Source organism: Tursiops truncatus, chromosome 15 (assembly GCF_011762595.2).
Source record: "Tursiops truncatus isolate mTurTru1 chromosome 15, mTurTru1.mat.Y, whole genome shotgun sequence".
Taxonomy (NCBI): domain Eukaryota; kingdom Metazoa; phylum Chordata; class Mammalia; order Artiodactyla; family Delphinidae; genus Tursiops; species Tursiops truncatus.
In genome coordinates this window covers 6,223,909-6,251,191 of record NC_047048.1, presented here as the reverse complement: position 1 = coordinate 6,251,191, position 27,283 = coordinate 6,223,909, and the positions used below count along the sequence as shown (strand labels likewise).

At 49.2% G+C, this 27,283-nt stretch overlaps 2 protein-coding genes and 1 pseudogene across 7 annotated transcripts in view; 1 reads left to right on the top strand and 2 right to left on the bottom strand.

Annotated features, from left to right (window-relative positions):
* The window catches only part of LOC101339927 (cytochrome P450 3A28-like), a 70,775-nt gene extending 65,636 nt beyond the window's left edge, over window positions 1-5,139 (bottom strand). The window contains 3 exon segments of the mRNA XM_033839151.2: window positions 3,138-3,202; window positions 4,419-4,486; window positions 5,002-5,139. The gene's annotated coding sequence lies outside the window, so the exon portion shown is untranslated.
* LOC109549216 (putative olfactory receptor 1F12P) lies at window positions 4,895-5,842 on the top strand (annotated as a pseudogene).
* Window positions 5,843-7,917: 2,075 nt separating this feature from the next.
* On the bottom strand, window positions 7,918-26,955 carry ZSCAN25 (zinc finger and SCAN domain containing 25). 6 transcript variants are annotated; one of them, XR_002175436.3, is made up of 8 exons: window positions 26,792-26,955; window positions 26,107-26,231; window positions 24,385-24,801; window positions 23,036-23,237; window positions 22,333-22,424; window positions 20,861-21,008; window positions 15,775-16,658; window positions 7,918-8,048 (listed from the first exon to the last, which is right to left on the bottom strand). XR_002175436.3 is itself a non-coding variant. In XM_019930626.3 (7 exons), exons 3-7 carry the CDS (start codon window positions 24,769-24,771, stop codon window positions 15,826-15,828), a joined length of 1,662 nt encoding a protein of 553 aa, XP_019786185.1. In that variant the 5' UTR covers window positions 24,772-24,801; window positions 26,107-26,231; window positions 26,792-26,955; the 3' UTR covers window positions 13,995-15,825. The 6 variants fall into 6 exon arrangements, 4 of the variants coding, with proteins under 4 accessions (XP_019786185.1, XP_004320680.1, XP_019786186.1 ...); XR_002175435.3 differs by having other exon boundaries at window positions 7,936-8,069; XM_019930626.3 differs by lacking the exon at window positions 7,918-8,048 and having other exon boundaries at window positions 13,995-16,658.
* Between the last annotated feature and the right edge of the window lie 328 nt (window positions 26,956-27,283).

The window sequence follows — 27,283 nt, the reverse complement described above, 5'->3', positions numbered from 1 at the left end:
TAAATTTTTTTATTACTGAATGAATTATTGGTTCTTAGAAGATTTTGAAGACATTGGAATCAGATGCCCCTTTAGAAACTATTTAATAACTTTATGTTTCTTTCTCTATTATCATTATATTTATGTTCTCTAATTCATTTTTGCATCTTTGGGGATATTTCATACATTTGTAAGTAGCCATCTATTTTTCATTTGATAAGATGTAATAGCCCACAACTGAAAAGAATATTCAACTTAAATATAAATCTTTTGTATTAAGTATGTTTTCCAAATCCTGACTTCATTTTAATTCTCATTATCAAAATTGATATTGTTTATCAATTGTTTTTCAAATAATCAATTATCAGATTTCTGCTTTAATTATTTTTCTTCTATGTGGTTTGTTTCCATTTTTTGTTTTATTATCTATATTTTGCTAGCACCTTTAATTTGTTGTTTCCCCCTCTAAATTATTTAAACAGAGTTAATTATGGCTCAATGATTGGAGAAAATTAAACATGAGAACCTCGAAGTCAAAGACAAGCATTTTTCTCCACCTCTTGGGCTTTCATAAAATAGGTCCAGTGTTCAGGCTGACACAAACCCCAGAGCTGCAGTGGTCACCAGAGAGAGATGCAACTGCCGATGACGCAAGAAAACAAAGTCAACCCATGTGCTGGCTGCCCAAGGATCAGGAACAGAAATGAAACCTGAACAAACAGGTGTCCAAGTCCAGGCATGTATGGGTTAGTGCAGTGTTGCCCACAGTGTGAAGCCCGTACCTACAGGGGTCTGAAAGTTGGCATTAGGTGGTTTACAGAGATGGAGACAAATAGCACCAAACAGCCTGGTGAGAAAGTGATTCCCTTTTGAGTTCTTTCTACTTCTCCTCCAACCCTTCTGATCACCTCTCAGAAAAACACTCAGGTTGGTGCTATTTCCCTAACTCCACTCTACAACTTTGCATTCTCCTTTTTTAACCAAGTAAACGTGGGTTTCAGACTCAGAACTCTCTGCAGGTAATGGTACTGGCTAAAATTCAATAAGTGATACTGCTTTCTTATGTTATAATGGTGTACAAACTTTCTTTTCTAATAAATGAATTTCAATTAACAAAATTAGTGAATTAAATAACTATTAAGGAAACAAAAATACAGGTGATAAGTAAATATGATTGACATTTGGAAGACACTAGGTTGATATCAGGTGAAGGAGGACTATCTTTAAGGTCTCACCCAATCTCAAAGGCATGAGGTCACAAAGGGGGACGTTAAGAACAGCTACCCATTCGTTCAACAACACTGATGTCTCCTATAGTCCAGACACGGTCCTAGAAACTGGGAATATGGTAATACATAAAAATAAAGTTCCTGCTCTCATTCTCATGAGCTTATATTCTAGAGAAACACAGTGATGATAGATAGATAGATAGATAGATAGATAATAGATGATTAGATAGATAATACAGATGATAAGAGAGAGAGATGGTGCTGAGAATAAAAACAAAGCAAAAATAAGAAAGAAGACAGATTCAGGGGTACTATTTTAGATAGCTGGTGGGGGAACCCTGAACAGAGGTGACATTTTAGCAGAAATCAAACTAAAGTAAATCACAATGGAACAGAATTCTCGGCAGTGGGATAACAAGTACAAAGACCCTAATGTAGGAACGTGCTTGATGTGTCCAGGTAGAGTGAGGAGGCCATCGTGGCTGGCCTGCCAAAAGTGAGGGACAATAAAGGAGGTGAGATCAGGGAGAGGGCAGAGGCCCAGGTCATGCGTAGCCCTGTGGGATTTGACAAGAACTCTAGGTTTCGTTCTGAGTGAGATGGGAAGCCACTGGAGGATTCTGAGCAGAGAAGTAACATGATCTGACTTACATTTCTTAACATTCAACCCTGGATGCTGTGTAGAAACAGACTGCTGAGGCTTTAGGGAGCCCGGTTAAGAGACGATTGTAGGGCTTCCCTGGTGGCACAGTGGTTAAGAACCCGCCTGCCAAGGCAGGGGACACGGGTTCGAGCCCTGGTCAGGGAAGATCCCACATGCCGCGGAGCAACTAAGCCCGTGTGCCACAACTACTGAGCCTGCGCTCTAGAGCCCACAAGGCCATAACTACTGAGCCTGCGAGCCACAACTACTGAAGCCAGTGCATCTAGAGCCCATGCTCCACAACAAGAGAAGACACCGCAATGAGAAGTCCTCGCACCACAACGGAGAGTAGCCCCCGCTCGCTGCAACTAGAGGAAGCCCGTGCGCAGCAACGAAGACCCAATGCAGCCAAAGATAAAAATAAATAAAATATAAATAAAGTTTTAAAAAATAAAGAAATAAGTAATGAAATCACTTTACATATTTAAAAAAAGAAGAAGGGGAAAGTGACCAGCAGTGCTGGCTCCAGCTTGTTGGGTTTCTGTTGGGTTTCGGGAGATGGAGCCTGAGTAGACAAGCAATGGTGGCCTTAAGGAGGGAAGTTCCAGGAACTGGTGGGGAGGCCTGAAAAGGGGGCTACGTGAGAGAACAGGAAGGGGGAACTGGAGAATGAGTACTGACCACATTTTGAGGACTTTTGCGGAAAAGGGGAGTAGACGAATGAGCTGATGGCCGGAGGGGAATGTGAGGTCAAGGGTGGGTTTTTCAAACTGGGGGATGTCTGCCTGCTGACAGGAATGGTCCAGATGCTATGGGGGTGGTGATCCTTTCTGTCTGAAGTTAGACGTTTTGAGCTTTGGTGTTCTTAAAATAGGAGCACTAGGAAAGACTATCTTCCTAACCAGTGGGACATAGTCACAAGGAAATTATCTTCTCCCATACCTCTGGGGAAGTGGGAGGATGGGAAGGAAAAGAGAGGATGGAGACACCCTGGTTCAAAAGGAACATTAGTCAAGAAAGGGACAGAGCTTTTGTCGCTGCACCACGCGTGTCAGTCGCGGCACCTATGCTGCAGCCACACGAACAAGCCCTCTCTCCCTAGTACAGGCGACCCTCTTCCACCATGTCCCTGCCCTATCCAACCTGCTCCCCTCCTCCTGCCCCTGTGCTGGTCACTGCAGGATTCCCTGATCCATTTACACTGATGCCCCAAGTTTAAGTTTACCCCGTAGTACTTCCTTGGTCTTTTTGAGAAAATCAAAGTACTGCTTTGAAATCAGACCAACCTGGAATCAAATCCTGATGTCTTCCGGGGAAATTATTCAAACCCGCTAGGTGTCAGTTTACTCATCTGTAAGATAAGAATAATAACACCTGCCTTATACACGTTGTGAGGATTAAATACATGCGCATACATGCACACGCCTAGTCCTGTATATGACACGCAGTAGGTGCTCAATGTCAGCTCCCTAGGCTAAGGAGTTACCTTTCCATTTGACTAGAAGCTTCTGGGGAACAAGAACCATTTCCTTCACTGTTTTCTCATCTCTCACATCACCCAGTTTTAGAGCTGTTTTAATCAGTACTGATCAAATGAGGATTTAACCCATATTAAATACATGTTTCCCTTCATTCTTACTTTTCACCAAACAGATTTCTCTTAGCCTCCTGCATTTATATCTTACGGTTGTCCTTTACCAAAGATTCTTGCCTTTGGGTCACCAAATACTCAAATTCTTTAAAAGAAAATCACATCAGTAAAACATTCATTCAAAACGAGCCATTTATTTTCCATACTAAGGCATAGCTCAACAGAGGCCAAGAGCTCAGCTGGGTCCTGCTGCAGAGCTGAGATCTCCATCCCTGCCGTACGCTGCCCAGTTGAGCTGGTAAGCTCCTTTGCTCCAAGCAAAATGGCGGCACAGACAAAGCCTCCCAAGACCGTTTACCCCTTTCACTGCCTGCCCAGTTCCCAGGTGGGCCATACCGATTCCCATAGCTTTTCCAGACTGATTTCCCCCGTCAGCTGTTCCCCATCCCCAAGCAGCACAGTAACTCCAGCTGCTTCTTTCTCCCCCTCCCTCTTGATGATTTACATTCTATAGGACCCAAATCCCAACTAACTATGTCTTGTGAAGCACTGAAAAATCATTTCTATCTAGTGAAACTTCAGCTGAGCTCGCACTGAACTGTTACGAACTCCAACTTTGAGGGATCCCTATGCTGCCCTGCTGCCCACTCTGTTACTCTGGGCAACGTTACACCTTCAGTTTCTCTTTGTAATCTGCAGGGGCAACTCTTTCCCTCCAGGGGTGAGGCCCTTCCTGGGTCAGCCCCAGCAGAAGGGTTGGCTGAGCTGTCCCCGTCAGCAGGCTCTTCTGTCCAGGTTTGCTCTGGCCAACTCCATCCCACAGCATCATCACCAGGACCAAGGTGGCCCAGAGTCGGTGACGAGTGGCAGCCGGAGCATCTTGATCCCTGGGCTCCATGTGGGTGGAAGAACATGGGAGATAAAATACTGGTGGGGAAGGAGGTTTGTGCGGAAGGAGGATGTTTACGAATCTTACCCTCAGGCTCCACGCATGTGCCACGCTGGTTCCAGAATCCTGCACGGCAAGGGCCTTCGGGGGCAATCCTATTGGGAGTAGGAGGGAATTGCATTCCTATAGCTCTTCACTTACAACATCACAACAGAGAAGGAGAGTATGACAGAATTTTGGGGGGCTAAGACACCCTAAGTACCCCCCTTGTTGCCACCACTGGGTACCGGGCCGTACGTCACAAGGCGTCTCCTTGGAGAGACAGCACATGGGGCTTGGTGGGGCCCAGGTGCAGTAGTATTTCGGTGGCAAAATCCTGACTTTGGGATCTGTTGAGGCCACAGGACTCCCTGGCTGATAGGTAGAGAGACTTCTGGGTTTCTACCAAATGAACACAGAGATGTGAGCTGAGGGATTATATGAGGGAAGGAGGGAGGCATGGGCGTCTCCATCTTCTCTAAAGTCTGCTCCTGGTCTGGCTCTCCTAGCAGGACCAGCCAACCATGGAGAGGCGAAACCACACACAAGCGCCTCTGCGTTCATCCTCCTAGGGCTCTCAAGCCAGCTCGAGAGGTAGGAGCTGACCTTCGGGCTCTTCCTTGTCATGTACCTGGTTGGGGCCGCAGGGAACTTGCTCATCATCCTGGCCATTGGCTCAGACTCCCACCTCCACATGCCCAAGGACCTCTTCCTCAGCGACCTCTCCCTGGTAGTTTTCTGCTTCATCTCCGCCACAGTCCCCAAGATGCTGGTGAACATCCAGACACAGACTCAGTCCATTTCCTATGGCTGCTGCCTAGCCCAGATCTACTTCTGCATTTTGCTTGTCAACATGGACAGCTTCCACCTGATGGCCATGGCTTATGACCTCTACACAGCGACCTGCCAGCCCTTGCACTACTCCACGGTGATGAGTATGCCAGTCTGTGCCCTGATGCTGGGGAGCTCCTGGCCCCTCGCCAACTTCCACTCCCTGCTACACACCCTCCTCATGGCCCGGCTGGAGTTCTGTGCCAGCAACGTCATCCCTTACTCCTTCTGTGACCTTGCTCCCCTGATCCAGCTCTCCTGCCCCAACACCCAACTCACCCAACTCATGATTCTGCTGGAAGGGGGACCTGGCGGTCCTCATCCCCTTCCTTGGCATTCTCGTCTCCTACATCCACATTGTGTCTGCTGTGCTACAGGTGCCATCTGCCCGGGGCAAACCAAAGGCCTTTTCCACCTGTGGCTCCCACCTTGCTGTGGTCATTCTCTTCTATGGGACCATCACAGGGGTCTACCTGAGTCCCTCATCCTCCCACGCAGCTGACAAGGATTCTCTGGCTTCAGTAATGTAGATGGTGGTCACCCCCATGCTGAATCCCTTTATCTACTGCCTGAGGAACAAGGACATGAAGGGAGCTCTAAGGAAACTGGTCAACCTGAAGGCTTTATCCCATGGGCTGTGACAGCAGAGCTCTCCTTCAGGGCCTCTGTGCTAGGAAGAGGATGAACCCCAGGGACAGGCTCCACACAGAGAGGGTGGGAGGAGCACAGACCTCATTGTCCTGGGTTGTCACCATGGCCAGGGAAGCCTCTCATTGCTCCATAAGTAATCTGCAAGTCCCAAACTTCTTGGCCCCTGCACTGACTGCCCAGACTACCAAAGGGGAATAAACTCTCCCGTAAAGACAGGACCACATAAACAGGTATAAACTAGCTCTATCTGCAGACCTTCTGGAGGGGGTTCATGTGAAGGGTGAGCTCATAGGAATCTGTGACCTATGCTGACAGCCTGTGCCAAAGAGATGCCCTCTGAGTGCCCCCATGCACCCCACAGAGCCTCAGACCCTTAACCCTCAAGCATCCCAGTTTCCAAACTCCTCCAGTTCCTCCACCACCACCCCACACTCTGGGTTGAACCTAGCTTTGGAGACAGGCTTCACGGTCCTCCTCAAGGCTGTCCCACTCTCGGCCTTGGGCCCTGCCGGGTGGAGCTCCACAGCTCTACCTACTTGTATCAGGAATGCCTATAATGACTGTCGCAGCTGACCACCTACGCAGGCCCCATACTGTCCCACTTATGTGCTTTTCTTAGGAAAGAGAGGTCTGCTGGCCACACGGTAAAGAGAGAAGAGAGGCTAGACTTAGAGCTGGTTCTCTGGGTGTGAAGCACATAAAAGGCATGGGCCACAATAATCCTTATGAAGGTGCTTCTCTACAGGAAGGACCTGGAGAAGGAGACAAAGGGGAAAGGCCTCATGTAACAAGTTTATGGCTGAAGAAGTTGTATGTGGCCTCCTGAGCAACAGGATGATATCCTAGGCTGCAAGGGGTATGGCAGCGCTGGGAGAGCATTACCCAGAAAGTCAGCACAACGGGCATCCAGTCCTGGCCCGTCCGATTACCAGCCATTTGACTCCAGTCCCTCTGAAATTGACCATTCTACCAAACACACCGTGCATTTTTGTCCCTCTCATGCTATTCCAGCCATCCCATTTTGCTCATTTCTATCAAAACTCTCGCTGTCCTTCAAGCTCGCATAAAATACCACGCCCTTCGTGAAGCCACCTCGAGTCTCCCCAGTCAAAAGGAAGTATTTTTTTCTCCTCTGAACTCCATATAATTTGAATTCTATGATAGCCCCTTTCATGCTCTGCTTTGCATTCTTCCGCTTTGCAGCGTTCACCTCAACTCTACCCCAAACAGGATTGTTGGAGTCGAGTTTAAAGATTTTTTTAATTTTAATGTTTTGATTTAAATTGACAGCAGACATGGAAAAAGAACACTTATGGCCTTTCTCCCCATGATTTTGCCTTAACCAATACTTTTATATTTCCCCAACACCAGACAAGGAAAAAGAGTTTACCGAGCTGGTTGATCAGAGCCCAAGGAGTTCTCTGGTCCATATTTTATGAAGGGCAGTGTGCCCTAAAGGGTCATCATCCAGGCATGAAGCTCCCTTCCTTCCAGTCTGGCCCCCGACTGCTCATCTTCTATCCGTATGTCTGGTTGGAGTCTCCACTTAGGTCCAGTCACTTCTCTCGCTCTCTGTCTCTCTCTCTCCCCACCATGCCTGAGCACACAGGTCCTCAATTCAGATCTGGGGCTGAGAGTGGGAAGCAAGGGAGGCCAAAGCTACTTTTCAGCCCACCTTTTACCAGTGAGCCCATGATGGAGGTTACTGGGTGTAACTCAGATACTAACAGAGTTGTAATTTGGCTCAAAGTTTGCTATTGTTCCTTGAACATATTGTTTCCTTGGGATCCCTCAGGAGTTGGGAGTATTGGATTTCAGCTCTCCTGGGTCTCTAATCATAAAACTACAATAATAGCCATAAAATCTCACCTCAAACCCATGAAAATGATGTGAAGAAAAGCTGACGTCAGCATGGAGAAGAGGTCTTCGTATGCATTTACTATAATGGTGAATAATACAATGGTTTGGCCTCAAGGTAAAAAAAAAAAAAGAACAAGAAAAAGATTTTTTAAAAAAAGTTGGGGGGGAGGCAGTGACAAATAAATTTGAAAGACCTTCAACTGACCTTGCTCATCCATGGGTTGTGAGGACACTGCCTGCTCTGATGCCTACTTTTCCAAGGAAGGGCGTAGGATAAGATAACCCTTCTCTTACAGCAAACACCATTTCAGCCTGGTTCAAGTCCTGGTCTGGAGGCTGTAAATAAGAAGGAATGACCTGCACACAGGTCAATTATAAAAAGTTCAGAAGCTCAGCCACTCTTATAGACTTGATAACATAAACCCAATCGTGTGAAGATACCAAAATGTTAACTTCTATTTAAAAATAAAATGTTCAGGAAGAAAGGGTAGGGGACTTCCCTAGTGGTCCAGCAGTTAAGACTCCAGCTCTCAGTGCAGGGGGCCCGGGTACGATCCCTGGTAGGGGAACTGAGATCCCACAGACCACAACTAAGCCCGCGTGCCGCAATGAAGAGCCCACGCGCCACAAAGAAGACCCAGTGCGGCCAAAATAAATAATAAATTAAAATAAATTTTTTTAAAAAAGAAGGGGAAAAAATAATTCCATTATCTACGTTTTTAAAATAGTTTGTTTTTGTTTTTGTTCTTGCGGCACGCTGGCCTCTCACTGTTGTGGCCTCTCCCGTTGCGGAGCACAGGCTCCGGACGCGCAGGCTCAGCAGCCACGGCTCACGGGCCCAGCCGCTCCACGGCATGTGGGATCCTCCCGGACCGGAGCACAAACCCGTGTCCCCTGCATCGGCAGGTGGACTCTCAACCACTGCGCCACCAGGGAAGCCCCCCCAGTTACATTTTAAACAAGTTCCCCAGGTGATTTTGATGTAAGTGGTCTTCAGATAACACTGAGAATCTCTGTTGAAAAGCATTGTTAAAAGATAAACTGAGGCATAGTAAAAATTTTAAGAGTTTATCTGAGCAAAAATCATTCCAGCCACAGGATGTAGGGGCAAGACATTCACAGAGAAGACAAGAAGGCAAAGGGAGGAAATTATTTGAGTGGCTATAGCTTAGGCTGCCTTATACAGGAAAGTCAAGTCGGCTGTTTGTGATTGGTTGTCCTTAGGTTTCGATTTTTTTTAACCTTGAGGCATTTACAGGCTGAGGTTTTGGTTTGCTTATATAGGCTGCCAAGGCTTCAGAATCACCTCTAATGGTCTCCTTGTTTAATTAATTTAACAGCATGACCAGTGATTTGAGCTACCATCTTTATTATAAGCTAAATTTCCATATAGAGCTGGGTCTGTTTCTGAACCCTGTATTCCACTCCATCCCTCCATGTGTGCTACCACCACGCTGTTTAAACTCTTGGTTTTTCCACCTCTTATTTTCCATTCTTTCCATTAGCACCTTAGAATGCTTAGAACTGAAGACTGGGAAAACCTAGTGGGAACCCTGGTTCTCAACGATAAACTGCTTATCGTTCACTCTGTTCTTCCAGTTCACAGCACATGCTGAGCCCTTCCACAGGAGTCAGCAAAATGTCTAGATGATAGAGACCAGATTTTCTCAAATTCTTCACAGACGTGGAGATGGTGTAAGACGCAAACAGCTTCTGCAGGTGGGACTCAAGAAGGCAAATACAGACTTCTACCACCACTTTTTCCCAGTCTCTCTAAAAGCTAATATACCACCTTCTCAATAAAACACATTTTTTAACTAGGAAGGGAAAACATGAAGCAAGCTCTTACGTCTGCCCTATTTCCTGGTCTCTGGCCACTTAGACGGTGGTGCACGTGGCAGCGATGGCAGACCTTTTACTGGAACCTCTCTGCTCTTCCAAACTGCTTCTCTTAAGTCCCTCTGCTTCTCAGGGCCCAACACCTGCATCACCCACCCCCTCTTCCATCCTCACTCTCCCAGCAGTTTAAATTCCCAGAGACGAACACAAGGAAGACAATTGCCTACCTTCCCCACTTTATAACAAATGTTTCCCGAAATTTTTTATTGAAACAGGTCAGTCCTGGGAATGGGCTGGATAAGACCAGTCTCTAGAAATATGCCCTTCACTGAAGATAATAAAGAAAAATAAGGCAAGATAGGAATATGAAATTGTGAGAAGCCCAAGTGAATTTCTTTGACTTGTAGAATTTCTAAGTGAATTCAACATAACTGCAATTGGCAGGACAGCAGCTACAGATGACTGTCAGATCGGGGGCCTCTGGGGGGGCAAATTGCTGCAGGGTTCTTCCCTCCTAAGGCACCCACAAGAGAGCCTTCTAGCTACGAAAAAGGAAGAAATCCAGGTCTTTCATCCATTCAAGTATTTATGACTACTGTGGGCCTTAGGAGACCTTATCATGGAGGCAAAAAAGTTGGAACTGGCTGCACTGTGCTTCACTGGCTCTCACTGCGTATGCGTTCACTGAGGATGGTGAACCTAGCCCCAGGCAAAAGCTCACTGCTGTGTGGAGTAGTGCAGCAGGTGCTTGCCTGAAAGGAACCCAAAGCAACCACCCAGGCTGCCTGTGATAGACCCCAGCACCCCATCCTGAGATTCCACTCCCAAAGCTCTTGGCTCTGCTTGGCAACACTACATTTAACCCACGTGATCTCTAGTAACTCCTTTGTTTTCCAGAAATTAGGCCAGGGCTCTTTAAGGTTAGCAGGAAATAGCTCCAGGCCTTGGAAGCCCAGTCCTTTCAATAGCTAAACCATCTAAGTCTTTTCAGCTCTTACCCTGAACCCCAAGGGCAGGGGTTCTCGGCCAGCGTCAGTTTTGCCCCCAGGGGACATTTAGCTGGGCCTGGAAACATCTTTAGTTGTCATCAAGTAGATTGAGGCCAAGGATCCTGCTAAACAGCCTACCATGCACAAAAAAGCCAGGGCAGCCTCCAAGACAAAGAACTTCCTGACACAAAGGGAGAATAGTGGGGAGGCTGAGAAACTTGGGCAGAGTTTAAAAGAACAAGTAGGGCTTCCCTGGTGGCGCAGTGGTTGAGAGTCCGCCTGCCGATGCAGGGGACACGGGTTCGTGCCCCGGTCTGGGAAGATCCCACATGCCGCGGAGCGGCTGGGCTCGTGAGCCATGGCTACTGAGCCTGCGCGTCCGGAGCCTGTGCTCCGCAACGGGAGAGGCCACAACAGTGAGAGGCCCGCGTACGGCAAAAAAAAAAAAAAAAAAAAGAACAAGTAGACTCTAGAGAAATGTGTTCTGCCAGTTCCTTTCCCTGTCTCAGAAGGAGACTTGAAACCAGCTTATTTTTTAAGAAACAAAGGTTCTCATACTTTTCCCTAGGCTGGGATAAAACAGGTACGGAAAGTATTTTTAGCACACTTAATCAGCCTGCAGACAACATTCACCCTGGCATACACTTTGAGAAGCAATTTTTTAATGCGTTAGCTCCCCAGGACACACCTTGGGCAGAAAGTTACCTGGTTCTGTTAACACCCAGGGGATAAAATGGGGTTTCTCTTACAAAGGTCACACCCCTTGGGAGTGGCACCTTTCCTGTCACAGCAGCATGGCCCATGACGTGCAGCCAGGCCCTGAAGTGCACATTAGCCCTGTGTGAGGGAACTGCAGACACCCAATCATACACAGTGAAGGCTAAATATAAAGTGACCAAATATCCCTGTTGGTCCTGGAGTCCCATTTACACCACTGTCCTGACATAATTAATAGCACTTCCCTTCACTCTCAAAAGGGGCAGGAAATGCACAAGATGATCTTGTAACACCCTGTCACACCAGACAGCAAAGAAGCTATCAAAGACGATTAGGGTTATGTCCATTTAGGAGCCAATGTGAAGAGGTTCCCACTGGCCAAAAGCGGAATGATTTGAGGTTCAATAAGAATAACAACTGTGGTGGATTGGTTTGAATTCATTAATGCATTTTGATTAAAAAATAATAATACCTGATCACTTTTATAAGAAGCAAAGCCCCCAGATCATTATTATTGTGAAGACAGGTAAATAAAGGGAAGGAAGAGTCAAGCATTTCCTTTCCTCTAGGAACTGTATCTAATAGTGAGGGGAAATTTCTTTTTTTTTGAGGGGAAATTTCTTACAGAAGCTTTCCAGCTAATAAATGAAGAATCTTTTATAATCTTTTATAGAATTAATGAAATAAAGGCATTTAGGCTCCCAACATCATATAATGAGAAACAACCAGACATGCCACCATCTGCAATGTGTTCTTGCCAAAGTGTGAAATACAAATCTGGCTACACCTCTACACCTAAGATTCTAGTTAATCAGATGGCAGAGAGCTGTATTAAATTATGCCATGAGTATGCAAACAATAAAATTCAGAGTGTGAGAAACTCCACAGGATAAATAATTCAGTTGTTTCAATAAATGAATTGCAAGGGGAGGGGAATTTCCCTGGCGGTTCAGTGGTTAGGGCTCCACGCTTCTATCGCAGGGGGTGTGGGTTCGATCCCTGGTCGGGGAACTAAGATCCCACAAGCCATGCAGCGCGGCCAAATAAAAAATTACAATTAAAAAAAAAAATTTCTTTTCAAGGGGAAAAAGGGATAGGAACTATAGATTATTAGCCTTGGAAGACAAAGCAATAAATTAAAATTTACGGATCTTACTTTTTTTTTTTTTTTTGGCTGCATTGGGTCTTCGTTGCTGCGCACGGGTTTTCTCTAGTTTTGGCGAGCGGGAGCTACTCTTTGTTGCAGTGTACGGGCTTCTCATTGCGGTGGCTTCTCTTGTTGTGGAGCACGGCCTCTAGGTGCACTGGCTTCAGTAGTTGTGGCACACAGGCTCAGTAGTTGTGGCACACAGGCTCAGTAGTTGTGGCTTGTGGGCTCTAGGGCGCAGGCTCAGTAGTTGTAGTGCACGGGCTTAGTTACTCCGTGGCATGTGGGATCTTCCCAGGCCAGGGCTCAAACCCGTGTCCCCTGCATTGGCAGGTGGCTTCTTAAACCACTGCGCCACCAGGGAAGTCTTCTTACTTTGATCTTAAAGAAGGTTTTTTTTAAATTGTGGGGTTTTTTTTTTAAATATTAATTTGGAATTAAGCAACTGCTCAGTTTCTTAGATATGATAATAGTATTGTGGGTTTTTGGGTTTTTTTTAAGAATCCTTACCATTTAGAGATATACACTGAAATATCTATAAACAACATTTGGGATTTGCTTTAAAATACTTCAACTGGGGAGGAAGATGAGGAGGAGGATGGGGTAGGGATAAAACAAGATTGGTTATGAGTATATATTAAAGTTGAATGGGCTTCCCTGGTGGCGCAGTGGTTGAGAGTCTGCCTGCCAATGCAGGGGACACGGGTTCGTGCCCCGGTCCGGGAAGATCCCACATGCCGCGGAGCGGCTGGGCCCATGAGCCATGGCTGCTGAGCCTGCGCGTCCGGAGCCTGTGCTCCGCAACAGGAGAGGCCACAACAGTGAGAGGCCCGCGTACCGCAAAAAAATAAATAAAGTTGAATGATGAATAAATGAGGATTCATTTATCTATGTTTGAAATTTTCTATTATGAAAAATTCCTAAATAGAAAAATACAGAAAACAATATTTGACATTTGAATAGATACCAAAAATAAGGCTACTACAACTCCATGGGGAAAGATTTCTTCTGAGACTCTTTTGAGGAACTGTCCATGAGCTTTGTTCTCAAAGCGGACAGGGGAGCCCACGTGGGAAAGACAGCAAGGCCTCTTACAGAAGCTCCCTCAAGAGATCTCAGCTGACTGGAAACCCAGTGTATGATCAGAGAATCTACCACTTAATTCAGGTAAACAGAAGCCCATTGATGAGCAACTCGGAGGCCACGCTGGCCCCAAACTCCCCGCCTAGCTCTGGAATACAGACCTTCCAGAAAAGGCCAAACTCAGGTCAGGTCAGCCCCCACGTCACACAGACTACAGGCCAGAGGCTTAGGAAAAGCCTCTTACTGGGTTTGGCCTCCAGGTGGCTGTAAGCCTTGCCTGGCTTGTCTGGGGCATGGGGAAGAAAAGAGCTGACTCTGCATCTGGACCTCGATGTTGCTGAGAAGTAGCAGCCCAGCATCTCAGAGAATGGACATCTCACAGCGCCCTGGTCAGCGCAGCCTCATGGGGACAACTGAAGGGCCAGGAGATCATTCGCTAAATCAAAAGTAAACACCACGGTTATCTGCCAAGAAATCAGTGATAAAATAATGTTTTTCAAGGTGGACTGAGTAATGTAACTCTCTGTATTAAAGTCATTACCATTTACCTTATTTACAATGAAAAATGGGGGGAAAAAAATCCCAGTGAAAGAATATAATATCAAGAGGCACCATGAGACAAATCACATCTTGCAATTACAGGACACAGTCCAAAGACAGACTAACTTACAGTCCCGTCAGAAAACTAATCACTCAGCAGCCGGTGTCCAAAGGCACAGCATTACGACACTGCAGCACGGTCCAGGCTAGTTAGGCGGTTTCCAGAATGTCCAAGAGAAAGGAAAACCTTTAACGACGGCAAAGCTTAAACACATTTACAAACACTGCATCTTCTCATTTTTTAAAAAATGTGTTTTTTTGATGCCTACAAACATCTTTGTCTTTCATTAACTGGCACTCATGCAAAACAGACTACTACCGTCTCATCATCTCCAGGTGGCCCTGAGGACCCCAAGTACCTCTCAGATGCCAAGGACCGAGATGCACTGAGGATGGAGATGATTCAGGAACAAGAGGTAGGTGGTGGCGAATGCATTTCAGGGCCAGCTGACAGGACTGAGGCACAGGCTCAGATGCCAGGTCCATAGGGTCCCGGGGAACAGCCACGGGTTCCACTTTGGGTGGTTCTGAAGATCAAATACATTGACCAACACGTAAGCTCCACGAGGACAGGGATTTCCCACCCCACCTCCACACCCCGCCTATTTTATTCATTGATGTACCTCAAGCACCTAGAAGAGTTCCTGGCACACTGTCGGGCCTCAGTAAATATTTGTGGAACGAGTCAAGTGAGAAAACAGGGAAGCAGCACATTTTATATATTGTAAAGGGCCATCAAATACAGGGTATTAATACTAGTTCATCTTTCGGCCCCATTTAATTAGAATTTTATACAGACCTGGATGTTTGTTTAAAATACTCTCATGTTTATACACTGATCAAAAGCAAAATATTAATTTCCTAACAGATGTGTGGACAGTTGTTATTGTTCAAGGAATAATGGAATGGGGAAACCACCACCGAGTAGACTGTCACAGAGACAAAGGGGGCCGCAAATAAAGTAAAATAAAGGAGGCTGCCTGAGCGACCCCAGCTGGGAGGAAAAGATCAGGCACCTGGAGGGGCAGGGCAGAAGGAGCGCAGAATGAGCCTGAGAGGACTTCCTCTCTCTCTCTCTCTCGGCACTCCTGTGAAGGGAACTGAGGGCGCTCTGCGTTATTAACGAGTCTGCTTCCAGGGCCCAATCACAAGCTCCAGGGGAATGAGGTCTCATCTGTCTCGTTCACTGCACTCCCAGAACCAGGCGCACAGTAGGTGTTATTTAGCAAATAAATATCTGTTAAATGGAAAAGAGAACTGGGGGAAGGAAGGGAGACAGAGCTAATGTTCTTGCAGGGACACAGCCCTCAGAAAAACGAGGTTCAAGCTGCCGACACGGGACAAGATTTCACCTTGACAACCAGACTCGCTCAGGAGGTGGACGTGAACATCCACTGAAGGAGAAAAACCAGGACCTGAACTGAAACTCCGGATACCGCTTCCTCAAAAAGGGTAAGAGAAAGTACGAGCACCACCTGGGTAGGAGACGTGAGATGCTGTGCCCTCTGGCCTCTCAAATAAACCAGGCCTCTCCCCTCCCCTATGTGTAAAACGAGTGGAAAGAAAATGGGTGAAAGCGCCTCTCTGCCCCCAACGTCCCTCGACGCCCCCAACCCTTCAGTGAGTAAAGGGGGGGCGCATCCTCCAATGAGGTCTCCCTCCGCCTGGTGGTTCCAGAAGGCCCCACCTTCTCCGGCACCTTCTGTGAGCAAAAGACGGGCATTTCGGCCGGGCGCCCTCACTGCCCTGGGGTCTCCTGGCGATGCTGCGTCTTCTGGTGCCGGTTGAGGATGGACCGCTGGTTGAAGCTCCGGCCGCAGGCAGGGCAGCAATAGGGCTTCTCCCCAGTGTGGATCCTCTGGTGCCTGACCAGCCGCTCCCCCTTGCTGAACCGCTTCCCGCACACCTGGCAGCCGTAGGGCTTCTCCCCGGTGTGGGCCCGCCGGTGCACGGCCAGGTTGGCATTCCTGCTGAAGCGCTTGCCGCACTCGCAGGTGTAGGGCTTCTCCCCGGTGTGCGTCCGCCGGTGCACCTGCAGGTGCTGCCGGCGGCTGAAGCTCTTCCAGCAGTCCCCGCACTGGAAGGGCTTCTCGCCCGTGTGGCTCCTCTGGTGGACCTCCAGGTGGTGCCGCTGGCTGAAGGTCTTCCAGCACTCGCCGCACGCGTACGGCCGCCTGCCCAGGTGGGTCCGCTGGTGCTTCAGGAGGTACTCACGCAGCGCGAAGCCTTTCCCACACTCCCCGCAGCCGTAGGACTTGTCTTCTTCGTGGGTGCGCTGGTGTCTGACCAGATTTGAGCTCCGACTGAAGCCTTTTCCACACTCGGGGCACTGGAAAGGCTTCCAGAAGGAGCTGTGGGTCTTGAGGTCATCAGGCAGGGGGGCAATGCCGCGCTGGGGAGGGGGAGGCCCGGGCGCATTCCCCACCGAGCTCCCGGCCTCCTGCTCACAGGTTCTTCCGAGCTCCGGGACCTGGAGAGAGGCTTCCCCAAACCTCTCTGCCGGCCCCCGAGCAAGCGGCCCCTTGGGGTCTGCCGGCTGGGTCTTCGCCTCCTTTTCCTTGCTCCCCAGGCCTACAGGACAAGGGAGATACAGACCGATACTGAAACAGATCTGAAGGTAAACTTCCATGTTAGAACCTGGCTTCTAACGGTGTCCCACTAACAATTCCTTCTTTTTTCCTTTAACCAACAACCTCAGTACATTTGACTTTCTCTGACTCTAAAACCAGACATTCCTTTACTTCTTTCCATCTGTTACGGACTGTTTGTGTTCCCTCCTAAATTCACAGGTTGAAGCTCTAAGCCCCCAGGTGCTATTAGGAGGTGAGGCCTCTGGGCACTAATTAGCTGAGGGCATGAGGGTGGAGCCCCCAGGATGGGATTATGTCCTCTAAGAAGAGAAGCCAGAGCTGGCTCTCTGCACACACAGAGGTCATGTGAGCATGATCCTTCATGATGGGATTAAGGTCCTTATAAAAAAAGGAAGAGACACAAGATGTCTCTCTCCCTCAGCCACGTGATGACAAGGCAAGAAGGTGGCCACCCATGAAGAGAGGCCCTCACCAGACAACAAATATGCCAGCAACTGGATCCTGGACTTCCCAGCTTCCAGAACTGTGAGCTATAAATGTCTGTTGTCTAAGCCGCCCATTCTCTGGTATTTTGTTACAGTAGCCCAAGCTCAGACAATCTCCATGCCCTTTTACAGAACAGTCTGCTAAATTCTAATGCCCTCCCTCTTAACTTCCTACTAAGTCAGACTTTGCTTTCCTTCAAAATCTAACTCAATGGTTTCCTCTAAGGAACTTGCCCAGATTACGGCCCCATCCTGGGTCTCATCAACACATATACTCAATTAGCACCGTTTATTCCGCACTTACTTACGACTGACCTTGTTGCACGTGCTATTCTACGGTCATCTGAGATGTTCAGCTTCCCCAGGATCACAGACCTGTTCCAGCAACGGGGAGCTCCCGGCACTGCACATCCTCCCTCAGCTCACTATCCCTGCTCGCACTGTGCCCTCCACCTCACCCTGTTTTATTAACCTGGGTCTCTGGGAGCCTGGCACAGGGACTGACTCAGGGGAGACACTTCATGACTGCCGGATAAGTGAATGAACCCAGTCTGTACCAGACTACCTCTACATCGGCGTATTTATTAGGACTGAAACGCCCTTCTACAAGTCCTTCCTGTGATCCCTCTTATACCCTCTCTAAATTAATAGTTGTTTACAGAAGATCAAGAGGAAGGGAAGGAGAAGAGAGAAAAGAGGTACTAGGGAGCAAAGAAGCCAAAAAGAAAAGAAGAGGGAAATGACAGGTGATGCTTAAACGGGAAAGAGTCGTTTCAGGCAAGCCCATTAAAAGATAAAGGGAGGGACTTCCCTGGTGGCACAGTGGTTAAGAATCGTCCTGCCAGGGGACTTCCCTGGTGGCGCAGTGGTTAAGAATCCGCCTGCCAATGCAGGGGACATGGGTTCAACCCCTGGTCCAGGAAGATCCCACATGCCGCGGAGCAACTAAGCCCATGCGCCACAACTGCTGAGCCTGTGCTCTGGAGCCTGCGAGCCACAACTACTGAGCCCATGTGCCACAACTACTGAAGCCCCCGCGCCTACAGCCTGTGCTCTGCAACAAGAGAGGCCACCGCAATGAGAAGCCTGCGCACCACATCTAAGAGTAGCCCCCTCTCTCCGCAACTAGAGAAAGCCCATGCTCAGCAACAAAGACCCAATACAGCCAAAAATAGTAAATAAATTTCTTAAAAAAAAAAAAAAAAAAGAATCCGCCTGCCAATGCAGGGGACACGGGTTCGAGCCCTGCTCTGGGAAGATCCCACATGCTGCGGAGCAACTAAGTCTGTGCACCACAACTACTGAGCCTGCGCTCTAGAGCACATGAGCCACAACTACTGAAGCCCACACACCTAGACCCCATACTCCACAACAAGAGAAGCCACCACAATGAGAAGCCCGCGCACCACAACGAAGAGTAGCCCCCGCTCGCCGCAACTAGAGAAAGCCCGCGCCCAGCAATGAAGACCCAACGCAGCCAAAAATAAATTAATTTTTAAAAAAAAAGATAAAGGGAAAAAGAACGTTTCATGCCTCGTGATGTGATAAAATATGAAGGACACAGCTCTCACTTCTGATGTATTCTTTTATTTTGCACCTTTCACAAAAGTAAGTGTGCAAAACATAAAGAGCTGAAAGAATTTTCATAATGAAGATGACCATTAAATAGCAGCCACTTTAAGAAACAACATCACCAGAAGCCCCTCCCGTTCCCTCCCCTCCGGAGACTGGTGACACCATCCTGCCCCCAGGGTAACGTGTTATCCAGGCTTTTATCACCATAAAGTATGGTGATAAAGTTCCCAGGCTTTACATATTTGATTCACACATTGTGTCTGCTTCTTCTGCTCAATATTACGCCTGTGTGATTCACCTACATCGTGGTGTAGCTGTAGTTGCACTACATTCTCTCTCATCAGTGTACGATGTTATACCGTAAGAGTATATGACACTCTCCTTATTAATCTGGCTGATATTCATCTGGGTAGTTTCCAGGTTTGAGGTGTTATGTACAGCAAAATTAAAATTAAATGCAATGCATGAACCTAACTGGACGTGGGGAAATGTGAGTACGAGCTAGATATTATGTATCATGGAATTTATGTTTATTTTCTCAGGCCCAATCCTAGACAGTTGTCAATGCAAGAGCGGCAATCACATGGGAAGAACTCTCAGGAAGACTCAAGGTTGAGACGGCTAGAGGATGCTATGCTTGGGAAGCAGACCTCCGGCTCACCCAGTCTCAGCGTAAACGTTAGGGAAGTACGTGGGTTGTTTTGAAACAGTGAGCGGATAAGAGGACAAGCATAAAGCCAGCGTCTCTAGAACAGTCAGAATGGCCAGGAGGGTGTAAAAACTTGCTGGGAACACAGTGGCGGCCTTGGCAGAGGCCCGTCCGCAGCGCCAGGATGAAGGCGCTAGGATGCCGGCACCTCCATGGGTGCACACGCACGGCTCCTGCGCTCTGCATTTACCTCGGAGGGGTTCCACGTCCTTTGCCATCACAGAAATCGCACATCTCTTCATCATGGGTGACAGCCTTGTACTGGACCCAGGCCTCCCAGTATACTGCCACTGACACTACTCTGTGATGACCGCTAGTCAAAAATCCACATTTAACTGTACAGTCGGCCCTCCGTATCCAAGCTTCCTCATCCGCAGATTCAACCAACAGCAGATCATGCGGGACTGTAGTACGTATTCATTGAAAAAAACCCACGTGTAAGTGGACGCACACAGATCAAACCTCTGTTGTTAATGGGTCGACTGTACGACACTTTTGCATGTTTTAAGATGAAAAAAGACCAGGAGACGTCAGTACAGGTGAGTGGTCAGCACATGACTTACAAAGAAGTGATGAGACGAGGAAGGAGAGAATCAGAGGGAACAAAGGAGGGGGCCCTTCGCAGCCATGGTTCCCCTCTCCCCACCGCCCACCCCATCCAAGCCGCGGGGCTGTCACCCCTCGTCCCTAGCCCTCCGCAGTGTTCACCGGCTGTCCCTGGTGGGCCCTCGGTGTGCACTTCCCAGGCTCACCCTTCCCTCCTACCTTCTCCTGCAGCTTCTCCCCCACAAGCACCTTTCCTCCCAGCTCTGACCCCAGGTAAAACCCGGCTGCCACCTGAGACGCCCGGCTGGGGCCCTGCTTGCTCTGCAACACCAGCCCACACCAGCCCCATCCACTGCTGAGATCCCACTGCAGCCCCGCGCCCTCCTGCACCCACACACTGTGGGCTCCGAGGTTTCATGAACGTCAGTCCTGCCCCAACACAGAACTGCTAACGTGGGGCCTGCACACAAGGGAGCGCTCCATAAACACAGGCTGGTGAAAGAGATCAGAGGATCCCCCTTTCGCTGCTTTTCTCTTGCTCTCAAGCCCTCAGTCCCCTTCAACTACAGACACAGTAGGAGTTCGTTCAGGGCATCCTAACGACCGACCTGTCTCATTTCAGCCAGAATAACTACCTGGTGTTTTCTTGCTCCTTGTCTGCTCCTCTCCTGACCCAGGAAAGCACCTCGCCAGCTCCTATGTGCCTTGGTCCACGAGCTTTCCACAGACTCATTTACTCATCTGCCATGATATTCCCTTCCTTTATCAGTAGCATCAGGTTCTGAAATCTGGGGCAAGGACAACAACCCTGACCTATAGCTTTCACAACTCCTCAGTTTCTTACCTCCGAGATGGAAACAGTCTTACCTGGAGGTGAGACCCCGCAGTCCTGGGGCTCCACGTACTCCCCAAGGCAGTCTATCTGGGCTGGGGTCACGTGCCTCCACTCCTCCTCGGGGAAAGCCAGGGCCATGTCTTTAAATGGGCCCAACCCCTGAAACAGCACAGGAGATGGCTATGGATAAAGAAATAATCCCGAGGCAGGAGCAGTGGAAAAGCAGAGAGACACAGGGGACGACATTCCAGGGGAGAACAGAGCAGGAAGACAGAAGGAATGCGGGTCCCTAGATGGTTCCAAGTGGGGCCAGAAGGGCCTCCCTCTCGACAGTTTAATGGCAGAGAACGATGGACTTGTCTGAGCCACTGTATTTTTGAGCCTCTGCTGCAGCCACTTGGCTGGTACCCAACAACTGCGGCCTCTAACTTCCACCGTTCAATCACCTCCACTCGATCCTCATGTTTGATGGAGACTGGGAGCTGCTGTTTAGCCCCTCAACCAGAACTGACTTTCCCTCAGGGATAAGTAAAAACTCGGGCTGGCCCTGCCTCAAGAACAACGCTGTGTTGAAATCAATGTGTCATCGTCATGACACCGTGAAGAACTACTGTGGTAGAAGGAGAGGCTCTGACCAAATTCAAAAACTTGGATGTCCTTTCTTCATCTCCTCTAAACAATATGCTTGGAAAACAGAAACAGCAAACAGCACAGGCATCAACCCTTGCCCAAATACGACTTTAGTGAGCTCAAACTTGAGTCACTTCTGGGAATTCCCACAGGAGGGGCCAGAGAGACCACTCGGCTCAGGGCTCCTGGGAGCGCCCACCCGAGTCGCTTCCCTCCTGCTGACGTGGGGGGAGGATGGGGTCCAGAGGAAGAGCAGCGGCAGAAGTATCCATAAAGCGCCTCCACAAAGGGCTACTGACCTCCTGGCCATCCACCACACCCTAGATCACGCCTCTGGGATTTCCACCACTAATGTCCTCCTCCTCACAATTACAAGAGTAATACTGAGTTGATGGAGGAAAAAAAGAAAAAAAAAAAAACAAAGAGTAATCCAAATGAGTGAACTGAGCCTCATGCCTAGACCCTAAGGCAGGGGTCCCCAACCCCCAGACCGGTACCGGACCGCGACCTGTTAGGAACCGGGCCGCACAGCAGGAGGTGAGCGGTGAGCGAGTGAAGCTTCCTCTGCCGCCCCCATCGCTCCCCATCGCTCGAATTACTGCCTGAACCATCCCCCCACAGCCATCCGTGGAAAACTTGTCCTCCACGAAACCAGTCCCTGGTGCCAAAAAGGTTGGGGACCACTGGCATAAGGCTCAATTCAAATTAATAACTGAGGATGTAGTGGAGAAAACGAAGCTGTCACATCTATCAGAACAAGAAAGGTAGAATAATTCAACTCTGTGGACGGTGCTCTGCTGTGAGGAGAAATCTTGGGGAAGGTGAGCCTCATTCAAAGCGACATCACGATCGCTGAAGAGCAGTCACAGCTCACCTGGGATCCAGCTGTAAGGAACCCCACTGCCATCTCCTGGTCTCTGGTGCTCACTGCAGGGAGGCCAGGACCAGCCGGAAGAACTGGCAGAGCTGAGCAGGGAAACAAACCAGGAGCAGGATTAGCGCTGTCCTGCAGCAGCTCGTCCACAGGCGTCTAGTGCCTGGCACAGAACCCCAGGAACCATAAGGAGACTCCAGACAGGTAGGTGTGGGTGTACCCTACCCTGTTCTAACCCTGTTCTCAGCTAGGAAAAAGGGCCCGACCCAATATGCGCTGCCCTTCAGGGCTGTTCACGCTCCCAAGTCACGCTACAGCAATAACCCCCCTTGAGATTCAGCAACACAATAAGTCACATGTCACTTTTAGGGATTCAGTTTATCTGCCCACTTAAAAAAAATATCCCTACATGTCAGCTACATACTTCCTGGCAGTTTCTAGAAGGGATGTGAGGGAAAGGAGAAGAAATGATAAGAGAGCGTGATACCAGATATCCCCCGCAGAAATCAGGAGGTCGAGCTATAGAAAACAATTTCACTTCATCTGTTTCCTACTGAAGTCCAGGAAGTAGCCAGGAAAACCCAGAACTGCACGCTACAGGTAACTTAGTTTATCAACTGCAGGGTTTGTAAAGGAAAGGGGAGAGGGCAGGGCACAAAGCACCCTTTTCTGTGCCCTTTCTTCCTCACTGCTTGCAGCTTACCCTGCTCCTGGAAGGCCTGCGTCCCCTCTCCAGGATCCTGGTTGAGCTGCTCCTCAGCGCCTTGGTCGAGGCCTTGAATTCCTTCCCCATGGGGCAGCCCCCACTCGGGCTTGACCTCCACGGGCCCCAGGTGGACACTTGGCTCCCAAGGACCTCTGCAAAGTGCTGTCTCCTCCTGCTCTCCCTGCACACGGCACGGAACCTAAGAACAGGCCCCAACACCTATTAGAATGAGGCCTGCATAAGGCTGTTATGAAAGGAGTTGAATTAAAACCTAAAAAAGAGACCCACTGCAGCTGCAGGGGAGACAAAGGACAAGCCGGCTCAGCTCTTCCCCAAGACATGAGTGAGAAGGTGAAAAGGAGGCTAAACTGTCTTTATCAGGCGCTGAGCAACTTCTATGCATCCATGCCATTTTACAAGGGTCCCTTCTGCCCACGTCAATACTGATCAAATTCCACCATGAACAGTATCACAGAGAGATGTTATTATTATTCCAGTGAGAACTTTAGCCCAAAACACTCACTATTAGAAAAAAGGTTCCCCAATTACAGATGCTGAAAGTAAAAAATACAAAGCCTAGACTGTGCAGTGAATCAGTGAGAAAAAAAACTGCTCTAGAAATAGCAAGGAAAACCAGAACTCACAAGAACAGGCCTTTCCTGGTCCACTTTTAAGCTCCTTGGTAGGGAGTAAAAAAACAAAACAACTCTCTTAGGACTATACAGGAAGTCAGGGGTGACTGCGGTGGGAAAAGGGAGAACAAAATGAAGACAGATTGTTACCTGCAAGCAAGACAGTAACGTTCAGTCCTGCCCTCTCTTTCCCAGACGGCAATCGGAAAACTACCAGAGAGGAACAGACACATGGCCAGAGTCCCAAGGGAGCATCTGAGATGCAAAGTCACTCACTACATGAGCCGTCTCAGCCAACGTCCCAGACGTGGAAACGGCACTGTTCCAGACAATGCTTCTCAGGAAGAATACTCACCAAGTGGAATTCCAGAATTCCCTGCATCACCACATGCATCTCTGCCCAAAGAGGAATGAGTCTACCAGGGCCCTTGAAATAGATCACAACTGCCTTCTTTGGACCCGAGGCTCACAAGGGAAATATGGCCAGGCCTCTGCCCTGATGACCAAAAAAGGAGCTGACAGCCCTTCCACCGGCCCTGCGTCTTCCCTGGGAATGGCTTTCCTTGATGAAAACTCCTCTGCCCTCCAAAATGTACCCCAGATGGTCGGGGAGCAGAGGAGGGAGATTCTGCGCCTCATCCACTCCCACTGCTTCCTCAAACCTCTCGCTTCCCGCACCAACAGAACGAGACCCAGATCCCCCTTCTCACCCACCGCCTTGGCCTCCAGCGCTCCCTCCGTGAAGCCCTCCACCACGGCCACAAGGGCTTTGCCGCTCTCCGGGCTGTGCTCCCGAATCCAGGCGTAGAACTCCCGGGGCAGGATGGTCAGGAACTGCTCCAGCACGAGCAGCTCCAGGATCTGCTCCTTGGTGTGCAGCTCGGGGCGCAGCCACTGGCGACAGAGCTCCTGGAGCTCCCTGAGGGCCTCCTGGGGACCAGCCGCCTCCTGGTAGCGGAACTGCCGAAACCTCAGGCGAAAAGTCTCCGGGCTGGGGCCTTCCCTCGCCCTGCCCCACGGCAACTCTTTCTCCAGTTTTACCACAGGGACACCCATTTGCTGCTGACGATCTTCTGCCATCCCTGGACACTCTTTAAGCATCTTCACACTCCCTCCCAGAAGACTGAGGGTCTGTTGGGAAGACCAGACAGACAATGAGAACAGCATAAATAAGACACAGGGAAGGTCAGGTCATCCCAGTTCTGTTCTCTACATCAATGAAATTAGGACTTAGCTTATACCCACAAATAGCTTAAAATCTCAAGAGAGAGACAACACTACAATCATAGAAAAATATAAGATGGGTTATAACTAGGTTAGTCACCAGGGCCCACTCTTCCAACACTAAATATACATTTGACATGTATCTATGCCTGACCCACAGAAACCAGAAATACAACAGAGAACAAGATAGACAAGGTGCTTGCCCTATGAAACTCACATACTGGTACAGCAGACAGGAAAAAAAAAAAATTAGGGAATTCCCTGGTGGTCCAGTGGTTAGGATTCCGCACTTTCACTGCCGAGGGAACAGGTTCAGTACCTGGTGGGGGAAACTAAGATCCCCGCGAGCCCCATGCGCTCGGCCAAAAAAAATGAAACAAATAAATTTAAATTATAAATGGGGATAAGTTCTAAAAAGGAAGTAAGGAGGGTGTTAATGGGGACAATAAACTTGGAGATGTGGGGACTTCCCTGGTGGTCCAGTGTCCAAGGCTCCTCGCTCCCAGTGCAGGGGGCCTGGTTTTGATCCCTGGTCGGGGAACTAGATCCCATGTGCCACAACTAAAGATCCCCCACATGGCAACCAAGATCCCACGTGCCACAGCTAAGACCCTGCGCAGCCAAATAAATAAATATTTTAAAAAAACAAAAAATCTTGGGCTTCCCTGGTGGCGCAGTGGTTGAGAGTCCACCTGCTGATGCAGGGGACACGGGTTCGTGCCCCAGTCCGGGAAGATCCCACATGCCGCGGAGCGGCTGGGCCCGTGAGCCATGGCCGCTGAGCCTGCGCGTCCGGAGCCTGTGCTCCGCAACGGGAGAGGCCACAGCAGTGAGAGGCCCGCGTACCGCAAAAAAAAAAAGACTTGGAGAAGGCTTTTCTGAATAAATAATGCTTAGGCTAAGACCCAACGAATGAATGAGATGAGCCAATCACTGAAAGAGCATTCCAGGCAAAAGCCTTGGGGCTAGAAATTACTCTGCAGTCTGAGAACACGCCCCAGTGCAGTGTGGCTTCAGCAGGGTGAGGGAGGGAAAGAGCTCAGAGGCAGGCGGAAACCACATTACCGAGGGCCTGGGCACACACTAAGAATTATGGGCTTTACTCTTATTCCTTATTTTAGTGGGGAGATACATGTTCTTCAAAGGTCACTCTGCCTGGTAAGTGTCAATAGAGAATAGATAAGAAGGGTAAAGAAGGGAAACTGCGCTTACCGTGGTCCAAGCAGGAGATAAGAGACTTAGATCAATGTGGTGACAGAGAAGCAGACAAAGTCAAGACATCTGGGAGGTAAAACCAATAGACATGCTGGTGGCTAGGATGTGACAGTGTACTCAGCCTAAAGAAAACAACAGAACAATATATATATCATTACTTTAATTGATCAAAAGATTTCTAACTTGTGTAGGCTTTACCATTCAGAAAGCATGTGAGTACATACTCTCATTTAATACTCTAAGTGTCTGCTTAACATTCTATTGGAAGTTTCTGTATCTACCTATCTACCTAGGTATCTACCTACCTATCTACCTACCTATCTTAAATCTATTTACATTTTCAGTCTATTCATTTTCTCTGCTGCATCAATTGAGATTTCTCTTTCCTGGCTTTCTAGCTATTGCATTTGTTCATGGTTGCATTTACCGCATTATAGTACGAATGTTTACCCCTGTGTCTCCCTCCGTCTGCCAGATTCCCTTTAGTCAGGAAAGGTCCTCACTCATCTTTTACCCCTAGCACTCGACAAACAGGCTTCCCATGGTTTCTTTAAATGAGCGTCTGTTTCTAGAACGACCACTCTCACTCTTCACAGTGTTCCGCTTTGGTTCAAGAGATCAGGGTCGTGGACACCCCTCCGTTAAGGCAACCCTGGCCGGGCGGGATCAGCCTGGCTCCTACCTGAGCCCAGCGCGGTGCGGCCCCCCGGGTCCCGACCCGCAAAGACTCGGTGCCGCGGGAGTCAGCTCCGGGGAGACGCGCCGCCCGCGGCGACAGCCTCGCAGCTGCCGAGGCCCACAGCAGGCCCTCAGCCCGGCCCCAGATCCTCGGCCACTTCCGCCCGCAGCCCCGCACCTGTGCCGGGCTCGCCCAGGCCCGCGGCGGATCGGAAGTGGGCGACGGACGCTGTCAGACAGGTGCGTCAAGGAAGGGCCCCTTCCGTTTCCCCTCTAGGACTCTCGGAGGCCGGTGCGTCTCGATGGTCGCTCGTCCCCGGGGACCGTTCGGGAGCGCGCGCTGGACCACCAGGGGCTCCTACCCCGCCTACCTACTCCCCTGGAGGCTCGCGGTCGCCAGGCCCCTTTGCGCCTCCGTGCCTTTGCACCTGCGTTCCCCCGGTGGGAAGGACCCTCCGGACGCACCGCCGGGTACCGCGCCTCCCTCAAAGACTTT